Genomic DNA, 23,946 nt, shown 5'->3' on the forward strand with positions numbered 1-23,946 from the left:
ATGGGTGAAACGTAGTATTGGTTGAAACGTGAATTGGGTGAAACGTTATTGGTTGAAACGTTTTGGGTGAAACGTGATTGGACGAACTGTTACCACACCATATATTACAGTGTATTTATTACAAATCTATGTAAAGACGGGGGNCGTCCATCATTCCCTAGAAAAAGGCCTTAGAGTAAGAGTATCGGATTGCAATGTATGAATATAGCCCAATTTTTCGAGGCCAGCTTATAAAACATTACTTTAATAGTTTGGGTGCAAGGGATGTTTTTTAAAAAATAACGTTTTATATTGTCACTTTTCAAGGAATAAACAAAATAACATACGAGATTGAAAAGAATGTATTTAACTTTTACTGAAATTTTGTAATTTATTAGACTTGTATTTTTAAGATTATGTTTCCATTGTGGGTTTGTAAATTAAATTTTTAAATTCTACAGGGCTAGTGAGAAAAAATGAAATATAATTGAAAGAAATATTAATTAAAACTTTTAACTTCAGAAAGTGTTTTAACCCCTTCATGGAAAGATGGCAATGTCCAATTCACAACGGTACTCTTCAAACCTTTATCTTATCAATAATGTGGAAGATTTTTTCGTTTCTCTTGGTTTAAAAGTGTTAAAATAATTAACTTTTAAAATTATAAAACTTGATATCTAATTCATTCTTGATCAGACAAGGTTTTAATTGTACTCTTGTCAATCAGGCTTTAGAAATTATGCTTTTAATCTCTTTAAGCTCTGGAGAAAAAAATTGTATTGTATGTAATAAAAGTTTGTATTAGTATCGTTCGATTTAAAGTTTGTATCTTTTGTATATAAATATATTGTAAGAAAAACCGACGCGTCGAATATTTGAGAAACTCAGTGCATTGCTTTATTGATTTTTATTCATATACTATAATATAACAGAATTTAAAGGTTGTATAATATCAACAGTGTACGACTTACGGTTGCAAAAAAATAGTATGTATCACTATCAAGTACTAATCAGTTCATTTATAAATTTCTAAATCATCAATTTAGACTGACAACATTAAGGAAATCCCGGAACACTGGAAACTTGTTATTTTACTATGATATGTGACTGTCATCATCAGAATTAAACATTTGTTTTTAGTTCTAATAGCATAGAAGAATTTAGCAATAAAACTTGTTTTTCTAGAAGTAATAAGAGATGAAAGGGAAGAAGGATAATATTTAATTTATTAAAGAAATATACATGAAAGGAAAATTATGGGATAAAAGGACTCTTTATTTAAAATTTGACATGCTTAATTCACAACAGTGCCATCTATATCTTTATATGATGAATGATGTGGAAAATACCCTCGTTTTCTAGCTAAAAAAGGGTAAATTCAGATAATTTCCGTTATTGTTTCTTTTACAAGAAACCTTTTTCATGCAAACACAATTGAAGAAAATAAATTGCTGCAAAAATTATGAAGCCTTTAATCCTTTTCCAATCAAAGGTTTGAAATGGAGTTGATTGTCTCTTTAAATCAGTTTTTGTTTTAGATGATCCAGTGGCCTGCAAATCCTGGTGGAATGTATTAACCCGGAAATATGTAATTTTGTCCTGGTTGTCCGGGGGCCTTTGTATACTACTGGGTGTCCTCTTTCTAGTCATTCATTTCCTGGTGGTTTCTAGGACATCATCTCTGCAATACTTCCAAACCATACCAGCATACATACCAGCTATTGTGGTAGGTTTATACCAGCTTACATACCAGCTATAGTGGTAGGTGTATACCAGCTTATATACAAGCTATAGTGGTAGGTTTATACCAGCTTATATACCAGCTATAGTGCTAGGTTTATACCAGCATATATACCAGCTATAGTGGTAGGTTTATACCAGCATTCATACCACCTATAGAGGTAAGTGTGTACTAGCATACATATCATCTATAGTGGTAGGTTCATACCAGCATACATATCAGCTATACTGGTAGGTTTATACCAGCATACATACCAGCTATTGTGGTAGGTTTATACCAACTTATATAACAGCTATAGTGGTAGGTTTATACCAGCATACATACCAGCTATAGTGGTAGGTTTATACCAGCATACATACCAGCTATAGTGGTAGGTTTATACCAGCATACATACCAGCTGTTGTGGTAGGTTTATTCCAGCTTATATAACAGCTGTAGTGGTAGGTTTATACCAGCATACATTCCAGCTATAGTCGTAGGTTTATACCAGCATACATACCAGCTTTAGTGTTAGGTTTATACCAGCATACATAACAGCTATATTGGTAGGTTTATACCAGCTTATATAACAGCTGTAGTGGTAGGTATTTACCAGCATACATACCAGCTATAGTGGTAGGTTTATACCAGCATACATACCAGCTATAGTGGTAGATTTATACCAGCATACATACCAGCTATGGTGGTAGATTTATACCATCATACATACCAGCTACAGTTTTAGGTGTATACCAGCATATATACCAGCTATAGTGGTAGGTTTATACCGGCATACATACCAGCTATAGTTTTAGGTGTATACCAGCATACATACCAGCTATTGTGGTAGGTTTATACCAGCATACATACCAGCTATAGTTTTAGGTGTATACCAGCATATGTACCAGCTATAGTGGTAGGTTCATACCAGCATATGTACCAGCTATAGTGGTAAGTTCATACCAGCATACATACTAGCTATACTGGTTGGTGTATACCAGCTTATATATCAGCTATAGTGGTAGGTTTATACCAGCTTATATACCAGCTATAGTGGTAGGTTTATTCCAGCTAATATAACACCTATAGTGGTAGATTTATACTAGCTTAAATACCAGCTATAGTGGTAGATTTATACCAGCATACATATCAGCTATAGTATTAGGTTCATACCAGCTATATTGGTAGGTTTATACCAGCTTATATACCAGATATAGTGGCTGGTTTATACCAGCTTACCTACCAGCTATAGTGGTAGTTGTATACTAGATTAATTATATATCCAATATATAGTATCCATGTTTAGATGATATGTAATGGTATCCATGTATCTGTATCCAATATATAGTATCCATGTTTAGATGATATGTAATGGTATCCATGTATCTGTATCCAATATATAGTATCCATGCTTAGATGATATGTTATGGTATCCATGTATCTGTATCCAGTATAAAGTATCCATGTTTAGATGATATGTAATGGTATCCTTGTATCTGTATCCAGTATATAGTATCCATGTTTAGATGATATGTAATGGTATCCTTGTATCTGTATCCAGTATAAAGTATCCATGTTTAGATGATATGTAATGGTATCCTTGTATCTTTATTCAGCAAGGGAAGTCTAAGATATCCAAGCCTGGTAAGTTTGTTTTGTTTTTAACAAAATGTTAACTTTATATTTTAAAGATGCTTTAACGGCCCACATATATATAGCCTGCTTATAAAGATGCTTTAACGGCCCACATATATATAGCCTGCTTATAAAGATGCTTTAACGGCCCACATATATATAGCCTGCTTATAAAGATGCTTTAACGGCCCACATATATATAGCCTGCTTATAAAGATGCTTTAACGGCCCACATATATATAGCCTGCTTATAAAGATGCTTTAACGGCCCACATATATATAGCCTGCTTATAAAGATGCTTTAACGGCCCACATATATATAGCCTGCTTATAAAGTCTCGTCTATTTGTAAGATAAGGTCGACCCTGAAGTGTCGCACTCGCAACGTCTTGGGTTTTGAGTCTTCCGCTCTAACTAACTTCTGCTTTTCTATAGCCCTTTACATGTACATTTTAGCACAATAAAGCGCGCACTTGTTGTTAGCTTTGGTTTTAAAGAAGATATTGGCAAAATTCTTAAAGATTTTTGCGTATTTAATCTGTAAATGTTTATTAAAGAGCAGATCTGTTTCTAGATCTCAATTAATGGGAAACTATTTTCATTATTTTCTAGATTAAAGAGTATATATATATATATCTACCGGTGTTTAATGTATAAATTAAGCAAGCTCTGTATTTGTGATCTGCTAAATGTTCTGCAGTTTACCCAGCTAAACTAAACAACTCGGAATACAGCTCATATTTCAAAGGACAAATTTGGCGCGAATTTCCTGCAAAGATCTAGACATTTAATCTCATAAGAAATGCGCAAAAACTTGTTTGCAAATCCTCCCACGCCCTGCAAACTATGTAAACAAAAATTGGCAAACGTGTACGCTTTCAAAATACGTATTTTCAAAGTCAATTTACAAAATATGCATTTTTAAAGTGAATTCACAAAATACGTATTTTTAAAATCAATTTTACAAAATTACTACGCAACCTTTCTTTGTGTTTTGTCAAGATAATTTCATTATTTAAATGTAGTATTTATGGAACATTTAGCTAAAAATCCAACTTATAATTTTTAAAAAATGAATAGTTTAATTTACGGAGTAATCGAACCCAGGGTTTGACAAATTAGTTAGTAACGAGTTTAAAGGCTATATTTAAACCATTAAAGCTTTAAAAACCTGTCACATTTAGTTTTGATCAGCATTAAAGTCTTATCCTTTTTGGGTTAAAACTCTGTACATTTTGAATTTAATGTTTTTAAATTTAACAAAAAAAATCCTACATACACACATTATTAACTACTCTGGGGCCTGTGCATTGTGCAAGGTTCGAAATAACTAGAAGAATAATGGTTCTCAGGTGTGTCCAAGTTCTGCAATATTTTTTCTGGAAATGTTTATTTTTTCAATTAGCTGCATTCGCAGTGTATATTTTAGCAGTTCCTTATACACGTAGACAGTATGGTGGGTGGGCGGATGGCTGAGGGGTAATATTTAAGGAATTTAAAATTTAAACAAAATATAAAATCTGAAAATCTGAAAACATTATCTAAATATATATATTAAAGTTTGTAATCTCTGTTTGTCTGATGATATGTTTGTATGTCTGATCACTATTCTCCGGAGAGCTCATGGTTCTAAGCTTGGTTTTGAGATTTTAAGTTGAGTGGGTCCACTTGTATAGGGAAAAGACGACATGTCGTAAATCGTGATTTACGACCAAGCGCGGGTAAACGGCGGGAGTAAAGAATAAAAAATGTGCATTAACATCAATGATAGCTTCTACTTTGTTGGCCCAAAAAAGGTTAAAACTTCAGAAACAGCTGTACAAGATTTTTCCACCAACTCATTCATACATTTAAGGCTCCCGGCCCTGCAGCTGTAAAAATGATCGAATTATATAATATGCTATAACAAGACTAATTTGAGACAAAAAACCAAATCACAATTTCTGGTCCATATATAAAGAGTTTCAGGTCGTCATTAAAATATCATCCTTTATGTGTACCCCTGTATACTGTTTTATTTTTCTTAATTAGGTTTCTAAAGATAATCTTAATGAGCTAATTCATCTAGGTTTTTTTCTCCCACGCGCGTTTAATGTTTATACATGTAATATACATAACAAGCTTGGGAACCCAGCTGTCCCTGAAGTTTTTATTCAAAACATTCTACCATGTTCTCCAATCAACATTTGAGGCAAACTGGTCCAGTGGTTCATGATTATGACATCTAAACAAAAAAAATATTATTATTGCTTTGCATGTATATATATATATAGATTACATATTGATTTAAATATGTTTTAACATTTTTTTCCCCTTATTTTGTTAATTCGCCCAAATAAACAGGAAAAATGTCAAAAACGGTACTATTTTTGTTATTGTTTTATAATGTACAAAAAATAATTGCTCGGTGGTAAAGTAAAAATTCCAGTTAATGTAAAGCTCTAAAAAAAACATCAAGTAGAAACATACAGATTGAATTAAGCAGAACATCTTTTTAAACGATTTAAGAAGAAAAAAGATAATTGTTTTTGTTTCCCCTACTCTACATATTTAAACACATTTTGCATAATTTAATTATTTTTTCTGATTTTAATCTAACTTTACCTTGGTATTGTGTGGAAATTTTTTCAAACATAAACAAAACTTAGAGAAAAAGTTTTACTAAATCAAATATAAAAACTTCACTCCCCTCTCTTCCCCCCCTCTCTTCCCCCCCCCCTCTTCCCATCTTGAGAAGTTCTAACCTTCTTGAAAATTCATCAAGTTTCAGAAACTACATATATGCAGAATGTGGAAACATAACATATCTCTACACATATTCCATGTACAAGGAAGACGCCCAAGAATTTCTATAATAGAAACTAAGCTGCCTTACTTATAACCCCCCCCCCTCCCCTCTGCTCCCACCTCCCTAAAAGCGCTAAGGGTGGCACTGTATAATACCAATGACGTCGTGAATAACTACTTTTAAAAATTCCATTTCCACCTAATCTGTTTGGATTAAGGATTTAAAGAGGGAAATTGTGTTTGTTTACATTTTTCTGTGACTTATAAGGAACTAGTTTTATTGTAAACAAGCAGGGAATTAAACAAACAACAATGGAGTTCATTGTTGAATGGAATTGAAAACTATACAGTAATCTAATTAGATGGTTAGGAACATATTTCTCAAAAGAATTTATTTGCAGATTTCTTCAAATTCTTCAAATGTCGTCTTTTCAATAATAATTTCAGAAAATCTGCAGAAAATCTTTGTGAATAATGAGAAAATAAAAACTAATAATTGAACAAGATTACTTATTTTCGATGAAAAGATTAATTTTTATTTTCTCAACCTGTTCCTAAACAACTAATTAGTTTACCGAAGAATTTTGTTTACATTTTTGTCGTCGTTATTTAATAATTTAAAGAAACCGATTCTGTAAATGTATCTATCTACCCAAAAGTACGATTTTGAACGTCGACTTTGCGGTCAAACTCAGGATTTACAGATATTTATAAAGTGTTATATGTCTCAAATGAATCCTAAAGAATTTGTCCACAACACTGCATACTCAGTTCAACTACCTTACATAGCCGGTCACTCCCTTTAAATCTTTGCCAGAGCAAAAATTATCGAGATATCCTTGCTATTCCATCTAAAGATTATTTCTCTGCCAGTTCCCTAGGTTTCATCATACATTTTATGTTTTTAAGTATTACTTAGTTTCAATAGCATATTGAGCGCATGTAAAAAACTCAAATATATATTTAGATAAAATTGACTGGTTGCTTTTGCTTAATAAGTTCTGCACTTTGTGTTGTTGTGACGATAACAACAACTGTCATCCACATGAACAGGTTGGTGACATTTTTTAATTTATTTTTATTTCGTTTCTGTCCACCCTGTTACTTTCATAGTCCCCCTTTGTCTGGGAATGTGCGTCGTTTTAAAAACGAATGAAACCCTTTCTGAGATATAAACTTTAGATCGATTTTAAACAAATCCCAACCTAACTCTCTTTCACTAAAATTGCATCATTTTCTTCTCAATTTATTTCGCCAAAAACTTTGGCATCATCAGGAGTCGTTCTTACTTTTTTGAAGATAAAGGTCTGCCTAAGCAAGATGAGACGACTCTACGTAATTTATTTTGCCTTTTCTCTGACTTTTTAGTTTCCATCTTCTTTCTTTCTTTAGCAAATCATCTAACATTTCAGTTAAAGACTAGTTTAAAGACAGAAGTAAAAAATGAACTCACTTTTTAGGTCGTTATTAAAATGTCATCCTGTATAGGTAACCATATGCAAAAATTCATCCAGGAACAATGAAACGCCCCATCCCCCCTCTCCATAGAAACTGAATACCATGTTTATTTTATATAGCTATATAAAAATACAAGACAATCCATAATGTAATCAAACAGCAACATATATCTCTGCCAAATCTATCCTCACAAACAAACAACAAGTAGGTAGTTACAGTACAGGGAGTCCAACAAAAATTATCTTTGTCATGAGATTTTCAATTGTCTTAAATTTCTTTAAGTAAATTTTTTGGAAATAAAAAGGTTAACTAGTTTATAAAAAGCTTAACAGTTCTTTTAGTGTATCTAATTATGTAATTATCATGTTTATCGGAATACCCCGTGCAATAAACAATACCTACTAATATTCAGGAAGCAAAATACAGAAATAAACCCAAGACAAGGATTTTAAGCTCCATAGAATTCTAATCCCGTGTCAGATATTGATTAAATCTACATAATTTTAATCCATCATATATCTTCCTTGTATACACAGTTTACCTTTAAATGATTAACTTGCATTAACTCTCATCTTCTTTCTACTCCTTCCAACAATTGTACGTTCTTCTCTTCTCGATCCTTTACCCTTTAAAGGGACTGTAAGCGTATTTTCAAGTGACCCTCCCTTTAAAGATGGCAATGCCTGATTTACAACGGTATCCTTAATAGCTTTGTCTGCAGATGACGTATGAATTAGAAAAACGGCAATATCTTCCACATTATTGATCAGATAATGGTTTAATTCAATGATACCGTTCTGAATTATACTATGCCTTCTTATCACGGAGGGTCACTTGAAATTACACCTACAGTCCCTATAACTCTTGCTTACAAGAATGATATTATACTGGAGTGAGATGAATACTAGACAAGGGTGAAAAGTTCAAATGCATACCAGAGGAAATACACTTTTTGTTTAAACGTAATTACTAGAACAAGGTGACTAGATACTAGAACCTAGATACTATAGATACTACAGAATATAGAGGCTAGATACTATATACTAGATACTATAGAAACTAGATACTAGATACAAAAGAGAGACTATAAAGACTAGGAACTAGAGACTAGAGACTATAGAGACTCGAGACTAGAGACTATTGAGACTAGAGACTAGGGATTAGAGACTACAGAGAATACAGACTAGAGACTAGGGATTAGAGACTATTGAGAATATAGACTAGAGACTAGGGATTAGTGACTACAGAAGACTACAGAGAATACAGACTAGAGACTAGGATTTAGAGACTATTGAGAATATAGACTAGAGACTAGGGATTAGAGACTATAGAGAATATAGACTAGAGACTAGGGATTAGAGACTATAGAGAATACAGACTAGAGACTAGGGATTAGAGACTACAGAGAATACAGACTAGAGACTAGGAATTAGAGACTATTGAGAATACAGACTAGAGACTAGGGATTAGAGACTATAGAGAATACAGACTAGAGACTAGGGATTAGAGACTACAGAAGACTACAGAGAATACAGACTAGAGACTAGGGATTAGAGACTATTGAGAATAGAAAATAGATACTATAGACTAGAGCAAGTTAAGATATTTGTAATATTAGCTGGTTAAAGCCCGGCACTCTTTACATTCTTTGCCAGATCGTGGTAGAAAAATAAGAATTAAGATTACAAAATACAACCTTAAAGTATAAATAAACACTACAGCTAGATTTTAGTATTTGTTAAAACCACAATACATGCATGTTGTATTGGTGTACAGTGTGCATCTGGTGTAAGGTGTACAGTTAAACTGTACAATGTACATGAATGAAAATTAACATAGGATTCCTGTTTAGATTACAGACACTGCGTGAATGTGTTTATCAATCATCTACTAAGACATGTACATGCTTCGCTGGAATCCTAGATCCTAGATCTATAGAACATGAAGGTAATTTAACAATATATTCATTTCGTAGATTTTCTCCCAGATTTTAACAGATTATTACTTTGACTTCTATAGAAGTTTTATAAAATGAAACGGTTTAAATCAAAAAATAGATATGACAAAAATTTAAGAACCTGTTTCTTGAGGTACAATTTTGATGATGATTTTATTGATGTTTTTACTAAAATACTTAAAAATTCTATAATATATTAAAAGATGTCCACAATTTCTTGGGTTGCCTAACAAAGGTTTTTAATTGTGTTTAAATGCGATAATTAATAAATCTTTGTAACTTCAAGTGAACCTCCATTTATAGATTGTAGTGCCCTCAAGTCTTTAATTCTCACAATTTCCTCCCCTGTTTATGTAGCTAGAAATCTGCAAGTCACTTTTATAGAGAAACCCCAATTGAAAACAACCAGCTATTCAACTTATAACCCTAAACAATCTGGTGGGGGGGCGTTTGGTGCTCCCCCCCGCGCCTAGTTTTTTGCCTAAGCACTCTTCTTTTGACAATATAATCGTGAACATTTTTTGACTTTTAATAAATAGAAATCTAAAGGATTTTTGTAAAAAAAAGGTAGGGTACGGGGCGGTAAAAAGTTCGGTCTGTGTAAAAAAAAATAAAATAGTCCTTAACTTTTTTATGACTTAAGCTACAGATCTAAAAACTATATTTTTTAAAAGCCCTTGAAAATTATATGTAGAAACATGTGTCACTTTTTGATATTTGTTTTAAAGAAAATTTTTTTTTTTACATTTTTTAAACCTTTTATGGTATTTTTTAACCCTCCTTAGCACCAAAACTATAAAAGTTATCGATCTAATATTTTTTCAATGAGCTGGCCGTGAAAAATTGGGCTATGAACATGCATTTCAACCTTATACCTATTCTCTAAGGCCTTTTTCTAGAGGGAGGGGCGTGGGACGCCCCCCCCCAGCCTTTTTAGGGTTAATTTTAATCTAATAAAACTTGTAAGGGTACACAGTCCCTTTAATTAGATTTTTCTTATTCCTATTTATATTCGTATCTCAGATCTCTTGATTATCTCTTCAAAGCTGATTATATAAAGGATAAGGGGAAAAGGGAAAATAGGAAAGAACTATTCTCCAAATCAGAGAAGATTTTGTTTAGAGAATCTATGTTGGAAGCCTGATCATTTTTATTGTTACGCTGCAGTTCAGTCAGTACAACATTTGCGTTCTAAAAATATCAAGTGCGTCAAAAAAATGAAATTTTTTTAGTATACTTTTTCAAACATAAGGTTTCGAACATTTTTCCTCCTGCATACGTCTCTATTAGTTTACATTCGCCACTTTGCATTATTAATATATCCATGATTTTGATATGAAATTTTAAGAATTAAACAATTACAAGCTAGAAAAATATGCAGACATCTTCCTCATTATTGATTAGATAGAGTTTTACAGGGTATAGTTGTGAATCTGGCCTGGTCTCCTTTAAATGGCGGTGGGCTTTTCTTAACCCTATAAAGGCTGGGGGGTCTGAATCTATGTATAGCCTGGGGGAGCGTTTGGCGCCCCCCCCCCCAGAAAAATATAGTTTTTAGATCTGTAGCTTTAGTCAGAAAAAAGTTATGGGCTATTTTAGATTTTTTTCCCACGGATCGGACTTTTTTCCGCCCTATGCCATACCCTGTAAATAAAAAAAAATAATTTACAAAAAATTCTTTAGATTACTATTCATTAAAAATCGCAAAATTTCACGGTGATAGTGTCAAAAATGAGAGTGCTAGAACAAAAGAATGCCCCCCCCCCCCNAATGAAAAAAGACCAATTCTATACATTCCTAGTTCCCTTTCATATTTAATGTGCTTTAATATTCTGCATAGTTTGCATCTGCTTCTGCTGATTCATCTACAGGGTGTGCCAAGAAAAACTTTTTGAAAAATGGTCCAATCTTTTTTATTTGGGATTTTAATCAAACATAATAGGTTAAAACCCAAAAGCTATAAGTAAGAAATGCTGAATAAAGAAAGATGTCATTTTATTTCAGACACCCTGTTGAGAACTAGTGACCAGGGTTGTAACAATGAAATACCAGATTGTTAAAATATAAAATTAATCGGATAAAATTTTGCTTCAAAGAGTTAAATGGGACTGTTGCTGTAGTTTCATGTGATCCTACATTTAAAATAGCATTGCCTGATTCACAACGATCCCCTTGCTTAAACAGCATAAATGCGCAAACCAATTTAGTAAAGATTGCATAATTGACAATATTAAGTTTTGAAAAAGAAAAACATGGATATTTATTTATACTTGATCAGACAAAGCTATTGAGGGTACTGCTGTGAATCGAGCAAGCTACTCTATAAATGGAGGTTTCATTTGAAGCAAAGTTTACGTTTTCATCGAATTTTTAAAGAAAAAAAAGAAGAAAAAAAAACAGAAACCTTTGGCTAGGTCTTAAAAAATATACAATAATTTAATCCATTAACCAATTAAACAAATTTCCGGTAAAATTGAAACAACCCAATAGTTTCAAATTATTAGATTAAAGTTGGGTTTGGAAATTCAGGTTTCAAGTTCTGATCCAGAATTTATTTGATGGATGATCCAGAAATGAGGGGGAATGGGGGAGGAGAGGGAAGGGGGGGATCATCTCGGGAATATCAAATTAAATTCCTTATTCAGCGCCTGCCCTGTCCTTGTGTGTATAATGATACCAGGCTTAAATAATGTCTAAACAATTTGTCTTCAAAAGTCAACTTTAATTGTGATTAAGACTTCTATTTTCGTTTTTCTAAATTCTAAACTAATGCAGTCTCTACATCAACCTGACATCTACCCGGCCATCCCCCACCCCCTCCCTATTGGTTTCTATTAGCTAAGAAGATTTGAATGTTCTAATCACTCCTAAAAGTGTTAAATTGTCAATTTTTAATTTTAATTAACTGAATTATTTAAAATAGTTTTCAATAGAAGAGAAGGATTTTCATTTTATTCCAATTGCACTTGGATATATTTGATTTTTTAAAAATGGCAAAATCTAATTTGTGTGAATGAAAAAGTTTTTACATTTATCATTTTTATTGTTTTATCAACTCATAGTCATTGGTCACCCTAATCTAAGCTTTTGGTCGGTACTGCAACAATCTGCAGTACATTGACCGAATACAAAATGGGGTTTAGTGGAGAGTGTAGTGGATATATAAACATAAATACTAACTACTAGCTTAGATACCAGCTATTCCTAAAAACTAAATTTTCTCCATAAAAGTTAAATACTAACTATTAGTTTGGATACCAGCTATTCCTAAAAACTAAATTTTCTCCATAAAAGTTAAATACTAACTACTAGCTTAGATACCAGCTATTCCTAAAAACTAAATTTTCTCCATAAANTTTCTTGACTTTACTCAAATCTCAAGGAGGGCCGGATATATGGATATATATAAATATATATATATATAGAGATATATATATAATACGAGGGAGAAAGTGGAATTCTTTATTAAATTTTGTCCTTTTAGAAACTAAATCCAGTACTTTTCACTCAAATAACCAAAACTATGTTTTACAAATTGGGACTATCGAAATCCATTCGACTGAAAAGAAATGAGGGAGATATTTTTTTTCAAACTAAAGATGGATGTAGAATTTCTCTATGAAAGTGACCAATAGATTTATGCAGTAGAGCCGAGGAAGAAAATTAACAAAATTTATATATTTTAAAAATTTTAAATGCTTGTTTTTTCAGTCTAGTACATAATAGATAGAATTCTTATTATTATTTAAAGTTTCCTTTGTAATAAAGTGTGATGGGTTTAGGGGAATGTTTGGTTTATCTGTTATTGGTATTCTTGTCAGCATATTCTCTTGTATGCTGGTTTATCAAATACTCAGGTAATTATCAACTTTTTAATTTCTTCATTCTGTAGATTTGGAATTTTTCATTTCGTAGATTTCATTTTAAGCATTTTTTAGTCATGAGAAAAAGAAGCAATATCTTCAGCAGTTAGATTCTCAATGTAGAACTATGTACTGCAGGTAATAAACAGTGTACTAGTGTACTGCAAGTAATAAACAGTGTATTGAAAGTAGTTAACATTGCCTACAGTTAGTAAACAGTGTCTTCCAAGTAGTTAACAGTGTACTGCAAGTAGAAAATTCTACTGCAAGTAGTTAACAATGTACTGCAAGTAGTAAACAGTGTACTGTGTCTATAGGTAGTAAACAGTGTACAGCAAGTAATAAATAGTGTCCTGCAAGTAGCAAACAGTGTACTGCAAGAAGTAAACATTGTACTGCAAGTAGTAAGCAGTGTACTGCAAGTAGTAAACAGTGCACTACAGCTAGATAGTAAACAATGTACTTTAGGTATTAAACTGTGTACTGCAAGTAGTAAACAATGTACTGCCGTAGTAGAAAATAAACGGTGTACAACATTATTTGTCAAGTTACAATTAATGCATTATAATTATTTAGGCCTGGTATTTCCAGATCTGTACAAAGTTACTGCAGTACAGAGAGTAATTGTCAGTGCAGTAGACAACAGTTAGACTATCTAAACTACAGGTAAACATATTACAACAGTTAGACTATCTAAACTACAGGTTAAAATATTACAACAGTTAGACTATCTAAACTATTGGGGTAAACATATTGCAACAGTTAGACTATCTAAACTACAGGTAAACATATTCCAACAGTTAGGCTATCTAAACTACAGGTAAACATACTACATTAGTTAGACTATCTAAACTACAGGTAAACATATTACAACAGTTAGACTATCTAAACTACAGGTAAACATACTACAACAGTTAGACTATCTAAACTACAGGTAAACATATTACAACAGTTAGACTATCTAAACTACAGGTAAACATATTTATCAATCAACGATTGAGACAGACAGGGATAATATTTAATAGTTAACCTTGTTTTAAAGGGACCGTTCACTTATTTGGGTAATTTCAGGGTAAACTAAACAGCCTATTCGAATTCTGAACGAAAAATCGGCTTTTCTCCGGCCACAGTTGTCTTCGAAAACTAATACCAATACCAATCAACAGCAAATAGGCTGTTTAGTTTACCCTGAAATTACCCAAATAAGTGAACGGTCCCTTTAAGATTTATAGATATAAAGAAGTACCTGGTCAAATCCTGAGCAGATTTTCAAATTGACTTATTTTAGTTGAAAGCATAAAAATTAAATCTGTTTTGATTTTTATTTGTTTTAAAATTAGAATGATCAACAAACGAAATCGTTGAAATTTTAGATAAAAGTTTGATATCTGAGAAACTTATTTAAAAAATAATAAATGGCAAAAATCGGCGGAATTTTTAAAGAAACGACTTCTTGGTTTTTGTAATTGTTAAAGAAATTTGAACAGAATCCAACAAAAAAACACTTAAAAATTCCTAAACTTGAAAACAGGGGAATAAATAATTTTTCAATGAAATTTTGTTTTTGTAAAATCATGTTTGCAGATTTTATGTGTTTTTCTTTTATGGAGGGTAATTTTTAGGTCAATTACAACATAGAGTAGTTTCATATATTATTTATTAAATTAAGATACAAAATAGTAAACAAGCAAAAAAGGATTTTAGTTTTAAATTTGGTTAAGACATGTTTGTCATTATTATCATGAAGGAAGCAGTGAGTATGAATGCATAAAGCTGCATTAAAATGAGGATTGCAATTTGCAACGTGTTTGCAAAATTCTATTTTACGATGGGATGTAATTATGGCAAAGAAATTGATTTAATACGGACCAGAGTCCTAAACTTAAGGTCATAATGAAACCCAGTTTCGAAAACCCGGTTTCATGACCCGGTTTCATGAATGGGATTCAGACAATTTTGTAGATAATAAATCTTTTGTTTAGAAATACTATTACCATTACTATTACATAGTATTACATAGTATTACTTTATCTTTTTTGTCTGATTCCTTAAATTAAAATCTACGCAAATGTATACACCCCAAAAAGGAAACTCGGAAGTTTTGTTCAACATATACTCTCTTTAATGCCTGGACTGGGACTGTTTAGTATTCGGTCCCGGAAATCTAGATAAAAGGGTCTCAACACGAACTCATGTTTCAAGGAACAACTTTCATTTTCTTAAAGGGACTGTCAGCATAATTTCAATTGACCTTCCATGCAAAACTGGCAAAATTCCAGATTTCCAACGATACCCTTTTATGCTTAAGTATGCTTTCTGATTTCTTTGCATTTCTACTGCAGGAAACCAACAAAGGAACGATCAAAATATACACCTTTTAAACCAAGAAAAACGACTACATCTTCCACATTCTTTATCAGATAATGGTTATTTGGGTACTGTTGTGAATCATGAATTACCACCTTTGCATGGAGGGTCACTTGAAATTACGCGTACAGTCCCTTTCATTCCTGTATTTATATGAAAAAGCACTAATCTATAACAACACTTGATCTCGATATCCACGAGTTCAACTTTTAAGTTTGAGGAAAATGTAATTAATCCTTTAATTTTATATTTATCTCTTCCGCGTTGAATATCACAAAGAGGAATTAATGGAGTTGAGCCACAAACTTGAGTTTGCACACCCCTATATCTTTGCAACGTGATGGTGTTATCCTTTGATATTTTAACTTATTTGTTTTAACAGAATTCATAGTTTAAAATTTGTAAGGTCTACAACATTGGGTTGCAAGGGTTAGAAAATCAGAGTTCCTGTGATTCTGCTGAGTTCTAATCTGCAAATTTGAGGCAAATCGGTTCAGGGGTTCATTAGTTTAGCTCGGGCATTCAAACAAACAAATAAAAATGAAAATACTTCTTTAATATGATCTGGTATCAAATAAGATTTTCGGAAATATTTCAAATATTTCTTTGATTTGAAACAAACATGATGTTTTCTTGTTTTGAAGAGACTGAAGTCTCAAGTTACAACTTTCAAGTCTTGAAAATCAAATAGGTTTGAGATGAATCAGAATAAACAACTGCATCTGTCATTTCTATTTTTATTTTCAATCATTATTTTTTAAAAAGAAATTGAAGTTAACTGTCTTCCAGGAATGAAATTGGAGTGGATATGTCCAGGGATCATACTGTATTAGTGTGATGTACTGCGTAAAATTTGTAAACATTTACATGAATTGTACACTTTGAACTCTCTTTCAAACTGAAAGGGACTGACAAAATTCATACTGAGGGATTGTTTAAATTCCACTCTAATATATTCTATTTTCTTTGACTAGTTCTGTTTCAAATTTTTGATAAGGGTTTCTGAATCAAATTAGGAACACAATTATTGTGATTTAAATTATTGATTTTATATCTTTCCTGAAATATGATTTTAAGACATTTGTTATTTTTAGGCTCTGGGGTCGACGATGTGATAACCTCTATTCTCCGACCCCTTTAAACACAATGAGCACCAGGACAGGGACACCAAGTTCCCTGCTAGGTTGGGGGTCATCCTGGTCCAGGGGGGACCCAGGACCAGCAGGGGATCAGGGGCACTGGAGAACTTCACAAGCCGATGATGTTTATGGATTCAGGTATGGAAGGTTCAAGTCAGGGTCACAAATTGCACAGACAGGAAAAACATGTCCGAGTTTGATCATTTCCACGTTATAAGGTTAAAACTAGAAAATTGTATATTAGAAAGACGAGTGTTAGACTTAAGTTAAAACAGTCCAATGAACATTAGACAAAACAATTGTGCAGTGTACACAGTACAACATTTACTTAATATAATTTAATTTTTAAGCTATGGGTAAAACTACCATGCTTAATAACAGTATAAAATTAAAAGGCCATTTTCATATTTCACAGTGTCCTGGGTCTTACCGTAATTAATTCTTAACAATAATAATATCTTAATCAGTTTTATATGGCCTTATGCTGTACCTTCGGGGATGTTTAATTTATCTAAGCTTATTATAAACAAAAGCGCTCCCCCCCCCCTTCTCCCCCAACCGGAAATCTAAATATAAATATGGCTTGTCTGTCTGTTTGTTTGTTTGTATCCAATAAACGATATATACCTCTCTATCTAGGCCTGGAGTTGGATTAAGCTCATCTCGTCAGATCAGTTCCTGTTATACAGTTACCGATCTACTAAGAAAAGGAATGCTAGGATCTAGTCACGTGACAGGATTACAAAATGATAGTTTACCTAACCTACTCTGGGGACCTCCTCCACCCTACTCATCATCTGTACCTCAGGTAGATAAAACGTGATACATAGTTGGTATATGAATATATATATGTTTATGTATAAATATATGTGTGTTTATCATGACATGTAGTTTAAATCAACCATATAAATCAACTTTCATTAATCCTCAAATAGATATATCAACCATCATATATACCACAGGTAGATATACCATGATATGTGGTTAATATATCAACCATCATCTATACCTCAGGTAGATATACCATGATATGTGGTTGATATTAAGCATATAAAGCAACTTTCATCAATCCTCAAATAGATATATCAACCATCATATATACCTCAGGCAGATAATACTATGATATGTGGTTAATATATCAACCATCATCAATACCATCAAACCATCCATTTACCGTCAACCATCAAACGGAATAAAAAAGCTGGCAAAACACAAAATAACAACAAATCTAAACCTCAGAAATATATATGTATACAATACATAAATGAATATTTACCAGTACACTATATCATACAGTGAATGGTGTGTTAGTCTATATACAGTGTTCAGATAGAATACAAATCCTCTCTGGAGCCTGACAAATCGTGCTTTTGCTAATGTGGGCATGACGTATGTTTTTCCATCCTTTTTCACGAGTTAAAAAGTGCAACTATTTGCTACATTCTTCATACTTTCTACATTTTTGTTAAATTTGATTTTCCCCTTTTTTTTAATCGAATCTTTCTCTCGTCCCACTTTTTAAACTTTTTCTTCCTTCTTTTCTGTTTTTTAGTATTTAAAATATCTGACTTTGTCCGTTCTTTTTTACTACTTTTAAACAATTAGAAGTTAGAAAAGTCAAAATTATAATACTTGCCATTTTTTGTGTACTGTTCACCGTTCCGTTCTAACAACTTAACTTTTGCTGTTTACAATTGTCCATTTACCGTTTATCGTTTACCATTTACTTTTACTATTTACCATTTACCGTTTATCTTTTACCGTTTATAGTTTTCCATTTACCGTTTATCGTTTACCATTTACTTTTACTATTTACCATTTACCGTTTATCTTTTACCGTTTATAGTTTTCCATTTACCGTTTATCGTTTACCATTTACTTTATTTTTACCATTTACCGTTTATCTTTCACCCTTTACTGTTTTCCATTTACCGTTTATCGTTCACCATTTACTTTTACTTTTCCCCATTTACTGTTTATCGTTTGCCGTTTTTTGGTTTACAGTGATAACAAGAGAACTCTTAAATAGAAAGACGACTGTTAGACTCGGTGTACAGTTTTCATGTTTATATTTACTGACAATTCTAATTTCCAAGAATTCTGAAAATTTATATTTTTAGGGTCAGGACTCAGCTCTTTCACAGTCTCTGAGTAATCATCTTAACCCTCAGATATCTTTCTCCAGCTCTCATCCAACCTTCATCCCCTCACCTCCATCCTCCTCATCCATCTCCTCTCCTTCATCCTCCTCATTCATCACAGCTCCAACCGCTCATCCTTCGCAATTTACTTCAAATGTTAATCCTACATTTCAACCTCAATCCATTACATCTCAATCTTCCAATCCTCAATCCTGTTCTCCTGCTCCAACCCCTTCCTCCTCCTCCTTCTCTCCTGCTCCGATCCCTTCCTCCTCCTCCTTCTCTCCTGCTCCGACCCCCTCCTCCTCATCCTTCTCTCCTGCTCCCACCCCTTGTCCCTCCATATACTCCCAGATCCTTCCTGCCCCTATCATCTCTCCTACTGAGAGTATACCAAGAAAATCTAAATCTGGCCTGGTTCAGGACTCCAGGCTCAATAAATATCCTCAGCCTGCTCCTTCCTCCTTTACCAGAGTTACCAGAGAACCTAGAGAACCAGAGGAACCTGAACGATTTAAAGAACCTGGAGAATTAAGAGAACCTAGTCAGGAACAGATGATTTATAATTGATGAAACACAAACAGGTTCTTGTCTGCGCCAACATTGTCAAGCCATGTCCAGCTCATCATTCTTGTAACAATACAATATGCGCGTGCAAATACTTGCTGTCAGCCACCCCCCCCCCCCCAAACTTATTCTTTCCTCTCTCGTGTCATATATGCCATGCCATTTAAGGCTCTGCTTACGGAAGAGTTTTATTTAGAATTAATCCCATGGATTTTTTCTCATTAATCAACTTTCAATTATCAAGCTTAGGCTTTACTATTTTCAACAACACTTCAATAATTACAAATAATCAACTGAAGGCATGACCGCCCCCCCCCCTTTTACAGCATGCATCTTTCTGAAAAAAACGTCCTTTTTTAACATGCATTTCCGGCATGTTTCATCTTTATAATCTGATATGTGACAGGAGAAAATTCAAAATTACCAGTCCGAGGGGGAGGAGCAATCCACCCACACCTACCAGACTATACAGGGGGAAGGACGGCAAAACCACACCTACCAGACTATACAGGGGGAGGGACGGCCAAACCACACCTACCAGACTGTGCCGGGGGAGGGGGGGCATATCTATCAAGCCCTGCAGCTCCGGAAACGAGGGGAAAATAAACACGAGGAGGATTTGAACGAAATCAGGAAGGCGTTAGAATCTCTGGATCAAGGAATACCTAGAATACAATCCAGGTAGGCACAAACGGATATTAACAGGAACACTTTTTAAAAAATAAGTTTTCACTTTTCAGCAGGTTGTGGAGCGGCAGGTTCTGCCGCAGCACAATCTTTCTGGAGCCGAGCGTAAAAAAGGATTTTAAAGATTGACTTTGCGCTCTTACTTTGAAATTATACACTGTACAGGTCTCAAATGATTTCTAAAAAAGTCTCTGCAATCTCATGGCTCAACTATTTATCTATCCAGACACTCCTTTTAAGATAGTGAAGAAGATCCTTTTAAAACAGTTAGGTTTTAAAGGTCATTTTAGAGGTTTAGTCAAATTTGGTGAGTCGGTTTACAAAACTAGATAAATGTTTAACGTTGAACTCCATTTTGTTGAATCTAAACGGTTTAGAATAACACGTTTAATTGAATTAATTAAATCTGTTTGAACTAGAGCAGCAGCTGAGGTTTATCAGATGTTTAAATCTGGGTTTGGTTCTCTCCTCCCTCCCACGCTAAAACTAAGAATACAAATTCTATCACGTTGACAGGATTTGTAGAAAAGAGCATGACAATTACTGGGTGGAGTACACAAGTCTCTATAATCTAAATCCTTATCTGTATTCGGAGATTAAGAGAGAGAGTTCTGAGGTTGGATGANTAAGTCTTTAAAACACGCAATAACAAAATCGTTTTTTAGATCGATCCCGTATATCTGTGATGCAGCGGGGATGAAGTTGGGACCAGATACGGGTTTGAGATCTTGGTTGGGTTCGGAGCAGGTTCAAGTTGTTGCAGATCTTCATACTGCTACACCTCAACCAAATCTGTACAGAAACCATTCTTCTCCGGGTTCAGAAGAGGAAAGGATGGCTCAACAGGATGAAAAATCACAAACTTTAAATCTGCAGACCATGCTCAGATCACAGTCCTCAGGCTCGATAGGAACCTTTCCGGATTCGTCCTACTCAGGGTCTAAGCTAACACAGAGGAATATGTCAACCTCTTACCTATCTGGAGCTGGAATACCTCAGTTTATCAGTTCTCCAAACCATCCAGATCCAAACTATCCCTTTTCTCGTTTACATCCTCTTTCCAGACTCCCGGATCCTAACAATCCTCTCTCAAGGCTCCCGGATCCTAACAATCCTCTCTCAAAGCTCCCAGATCCTAGCAAAACTCTCTCAAGACTTCCGGATCCTAACAATCCTCTCTCCAGGCTCCCGGATCCTGGGTATCCTTTTTCCCGGCTCCCGGATCCAAACCGTCCCGTCTCCAGTATCCAGGACACTCTCCCCGTCTCACATGTCTCTGAGTCTTCTAGTTGTGTCTCTCCTCCAGGAAATTACTCCGGAAACATGGATTTCTCTAAACCTTTCTCTTCTCAGTTCTCTAAACACGACTCCACCTCCCCTGCTAAGCAGGGAGCTCCCACCACCCTTATCTCTCCTTCCAGGAGAATGCAGGGTTTCCTTCCCAACAAAATCTTGTCCGGGTTTGTAGCGGCGGGTTCAACCAACATTGCTCCTATCTCTGCTAAACCTGCAGGGTTTCAGTCTCAACCCAACCTGATAGGGTTGCCAAAACTCTCATCTGTATCAACCTACGCAGTGCACGAGGGCAATAATAAGAAAAAAGAAAAGATCTTTACTTCAGGTTCTAAACCTTGTAAACCTGTATCTAGTATATCTAGTCAAATCAATGCTCTGGTGTCTCCAACCCGCCTGGTGTCAAATCGGTTTTCTGGCAGTACAGATTCAACCCAAGCAGGGGAAACCCCGCCATTAAACCATGGTTCAGTTAAACCTAAATCTCCTCCAATTGTTCAACCTAAACCAGTCCTATCTCCGGGTTCTAGTAGAGAATACTTCTCTTCTAAACCTGAATCTTCCTCCTTTAATATATCTCCGATAAACAAATCCTTTCCCCCAGACTCCAACTCATCCAACAGTACTGTTTCAGGATTTAAACCTGTTCTAACCAAACCTCAACTAGGCCGACATACAGAGCATCGACAACATGAGGTCGAAGGTCGGCAGGTTCAGGTTGAGAGTCGAGATTGTGTTTATCTCCGTCCTGGACAAAATATACCGGATGGGTTTAATTACAAGTTTAAACCAATAGGAGAGGACGGAGAGGATGAGAAGAGTAAGAACGAACTGTATACGTCCAGTGACGATATTGTTCTTACTCTTAGGTCCGTTCAAGTCTGATTGATGAGTTCAGGACTGTCCGAATCGAGTGATTTTTGTTCAAAACTAAATATCTCATTATGTTATGTTAAAAATTGAACTAACTTTTTGTTAGTTCTGTGAATTAAAATTAAATTTTAAAATATTTTTTTCTTTTTATTATTTTGTTACTAGCCAATGAACTATGCATTTAAAATTGTCTTACTGTATATGTTATAAAATGCATTTTCATGATGTTATTGTGACTAACATATCATTCTTATAATTTATTATTTCAATATTTATAATATTAGTTTGTTTATTATATTTATTTTCTTCTGTTATAAATAAATATTTAAAATATGTTTATGCAATGTCATATTTTAAACAGTACAATGATTGTGAGGTGTAGTGTTTATTCGTACCGGTCAGTCTAGTGTACCTGCAGTAAGTGGTTGACCCAGCTCGTTTGATGAAACAAAATTAGGCGGACGGGACTATGGTGATATCAATTTTATTTTATGTTTTAAAGTCTGAATTCCTTTGTCTTTATATATTTGTCCATGTCTTGTTAGTTTATTGAGATTTGATTAACATCTAAAAAACATGCATATTAATTCAGGAACTGCACGCATTATAAAAAAATGATCGGAAAAAAACAAACAAAAAACCTTTCGGAATTTTTTATTACAAAGTATACTTGATTGCACATATCTTCATAACTAAATTATGATAATAATAATGCGAACTGCCAATTTCAAGAGAAATAAAATTTTTAAAATCTAAAATTCAGGGAACACTTACTGAATATCTTCCTATTCTACTACCTGAGTATCTTCCTATTCTACTTCCTGAGTATCTTCCTATTCTACTGCCTGCGTATCTCCCTATTCTACTCCCTGAATATCTTCCTATTCTAATTCCTGAGTATCTTCCTATTCTACTCCCTGAGTATCTTCCTATTCTACTTCCTGAGTATCTTCCTATTCTAATTCCTGAGTATCTTCCTATTCTACTGCCTGAGTATCTTCCTATTCTACTCCCTGAGTATCTTCCTATTCTACTTCCTGAGTATCTTCCTATTCTAATTCCTGAGTATCTTCCTATTCTACTCCCTGAGTATCTTCCTATTCTAATCCCTGAGTATCTTCCTATTCTTCTTCCTGAGTATCTTCCTATTCTACTGCCTGAGTATCTTCCTATTCTACTGCCTAAGTATCTTCCTATTCTACTTCCTGAGTATCTTCCTATTCTACTCCCTGAGTATCTTTCTATTCTACTCCTTTAGTATCTTCCTATTCTACTCCCTGAGTATTTTCCTATTCTACTCCTTGAGTAAGAATATTGCTATTTTACTCCCTGACTGAGCATTCTGTAAAATCTAGATAATCGTTATTTTATGTAAATATTTAAAATCTAATTTTACATTATTTGAAAAGTTTGAAAACTCCGGTTAAATTTATCTTTTTCCCTTGTCACAATTGTTTTAGTCCTTGTAGTTTAAATTTGA

At 33.8% G+C, this 23,946-nt stretch overlaps 2 protein-coding genes across 2 annotated transcripts; both read left to right on the top strand.

The window, feature by feature from the left end:
- Positions 1-22,716, top strand: LOC111709471 (flocculation protein FLO11). Its single transcript, XM_023483133.1, has 13 exons — positions 1-4; positions 1,485-1,705; positions 3,281-3,343; positions 7,089-7,174; positions 9,432-9,526; positions 13,288-13,393; positions 13,475-13,537; positions 13,976-14,065; positions 16,861-17,043; positions 17,545-17,713; positions 19,026-19,595; positions 20,020-20,294; positions 20,966-22,716. The coding sequence occupies exons 1-13, from the start codon at positions 1-3 to the stop codon at positions 22,476-22,478; spliced, it is 3,438 nt and encodes a 1,145-aa protein (XP_023338901.1). The 3' UTR covers positions 22,479-22,716.
- On the top strand, positions 22,678-23,724 carry LOC111709472 (saposin-like protein 11). The gene is made up of 2 exons (XM_023483134.1): positions 22,678-22,698; positions 23,230-23,724. The coding sequence occupies exons 1-2, from the start codon at positions 22,678-22,680 to the stop codon at positions 23,722-23,724; spliced, it is 516 nt and encodes a 171-aa protein (XP_023338902.1).
- Positions 23,725-23,946: the final 222 nt, after the last annotated feature.

Source organism: Eurytemora carolleeae, unplaced genomic scaffold (assembly GCF_000591075.1).
Source record: "Eurytemora carolleeae unplaced genomic scaffold, Eaff_2.0 scaffold670, whole genome shotgun sequence".
Lineage (NCBI taxonomy): Eukaryota > Metazoa > Arthropoda > Copepoda > Calanoida > Temoridae > Eurytemora > Eurytemora carolleeae.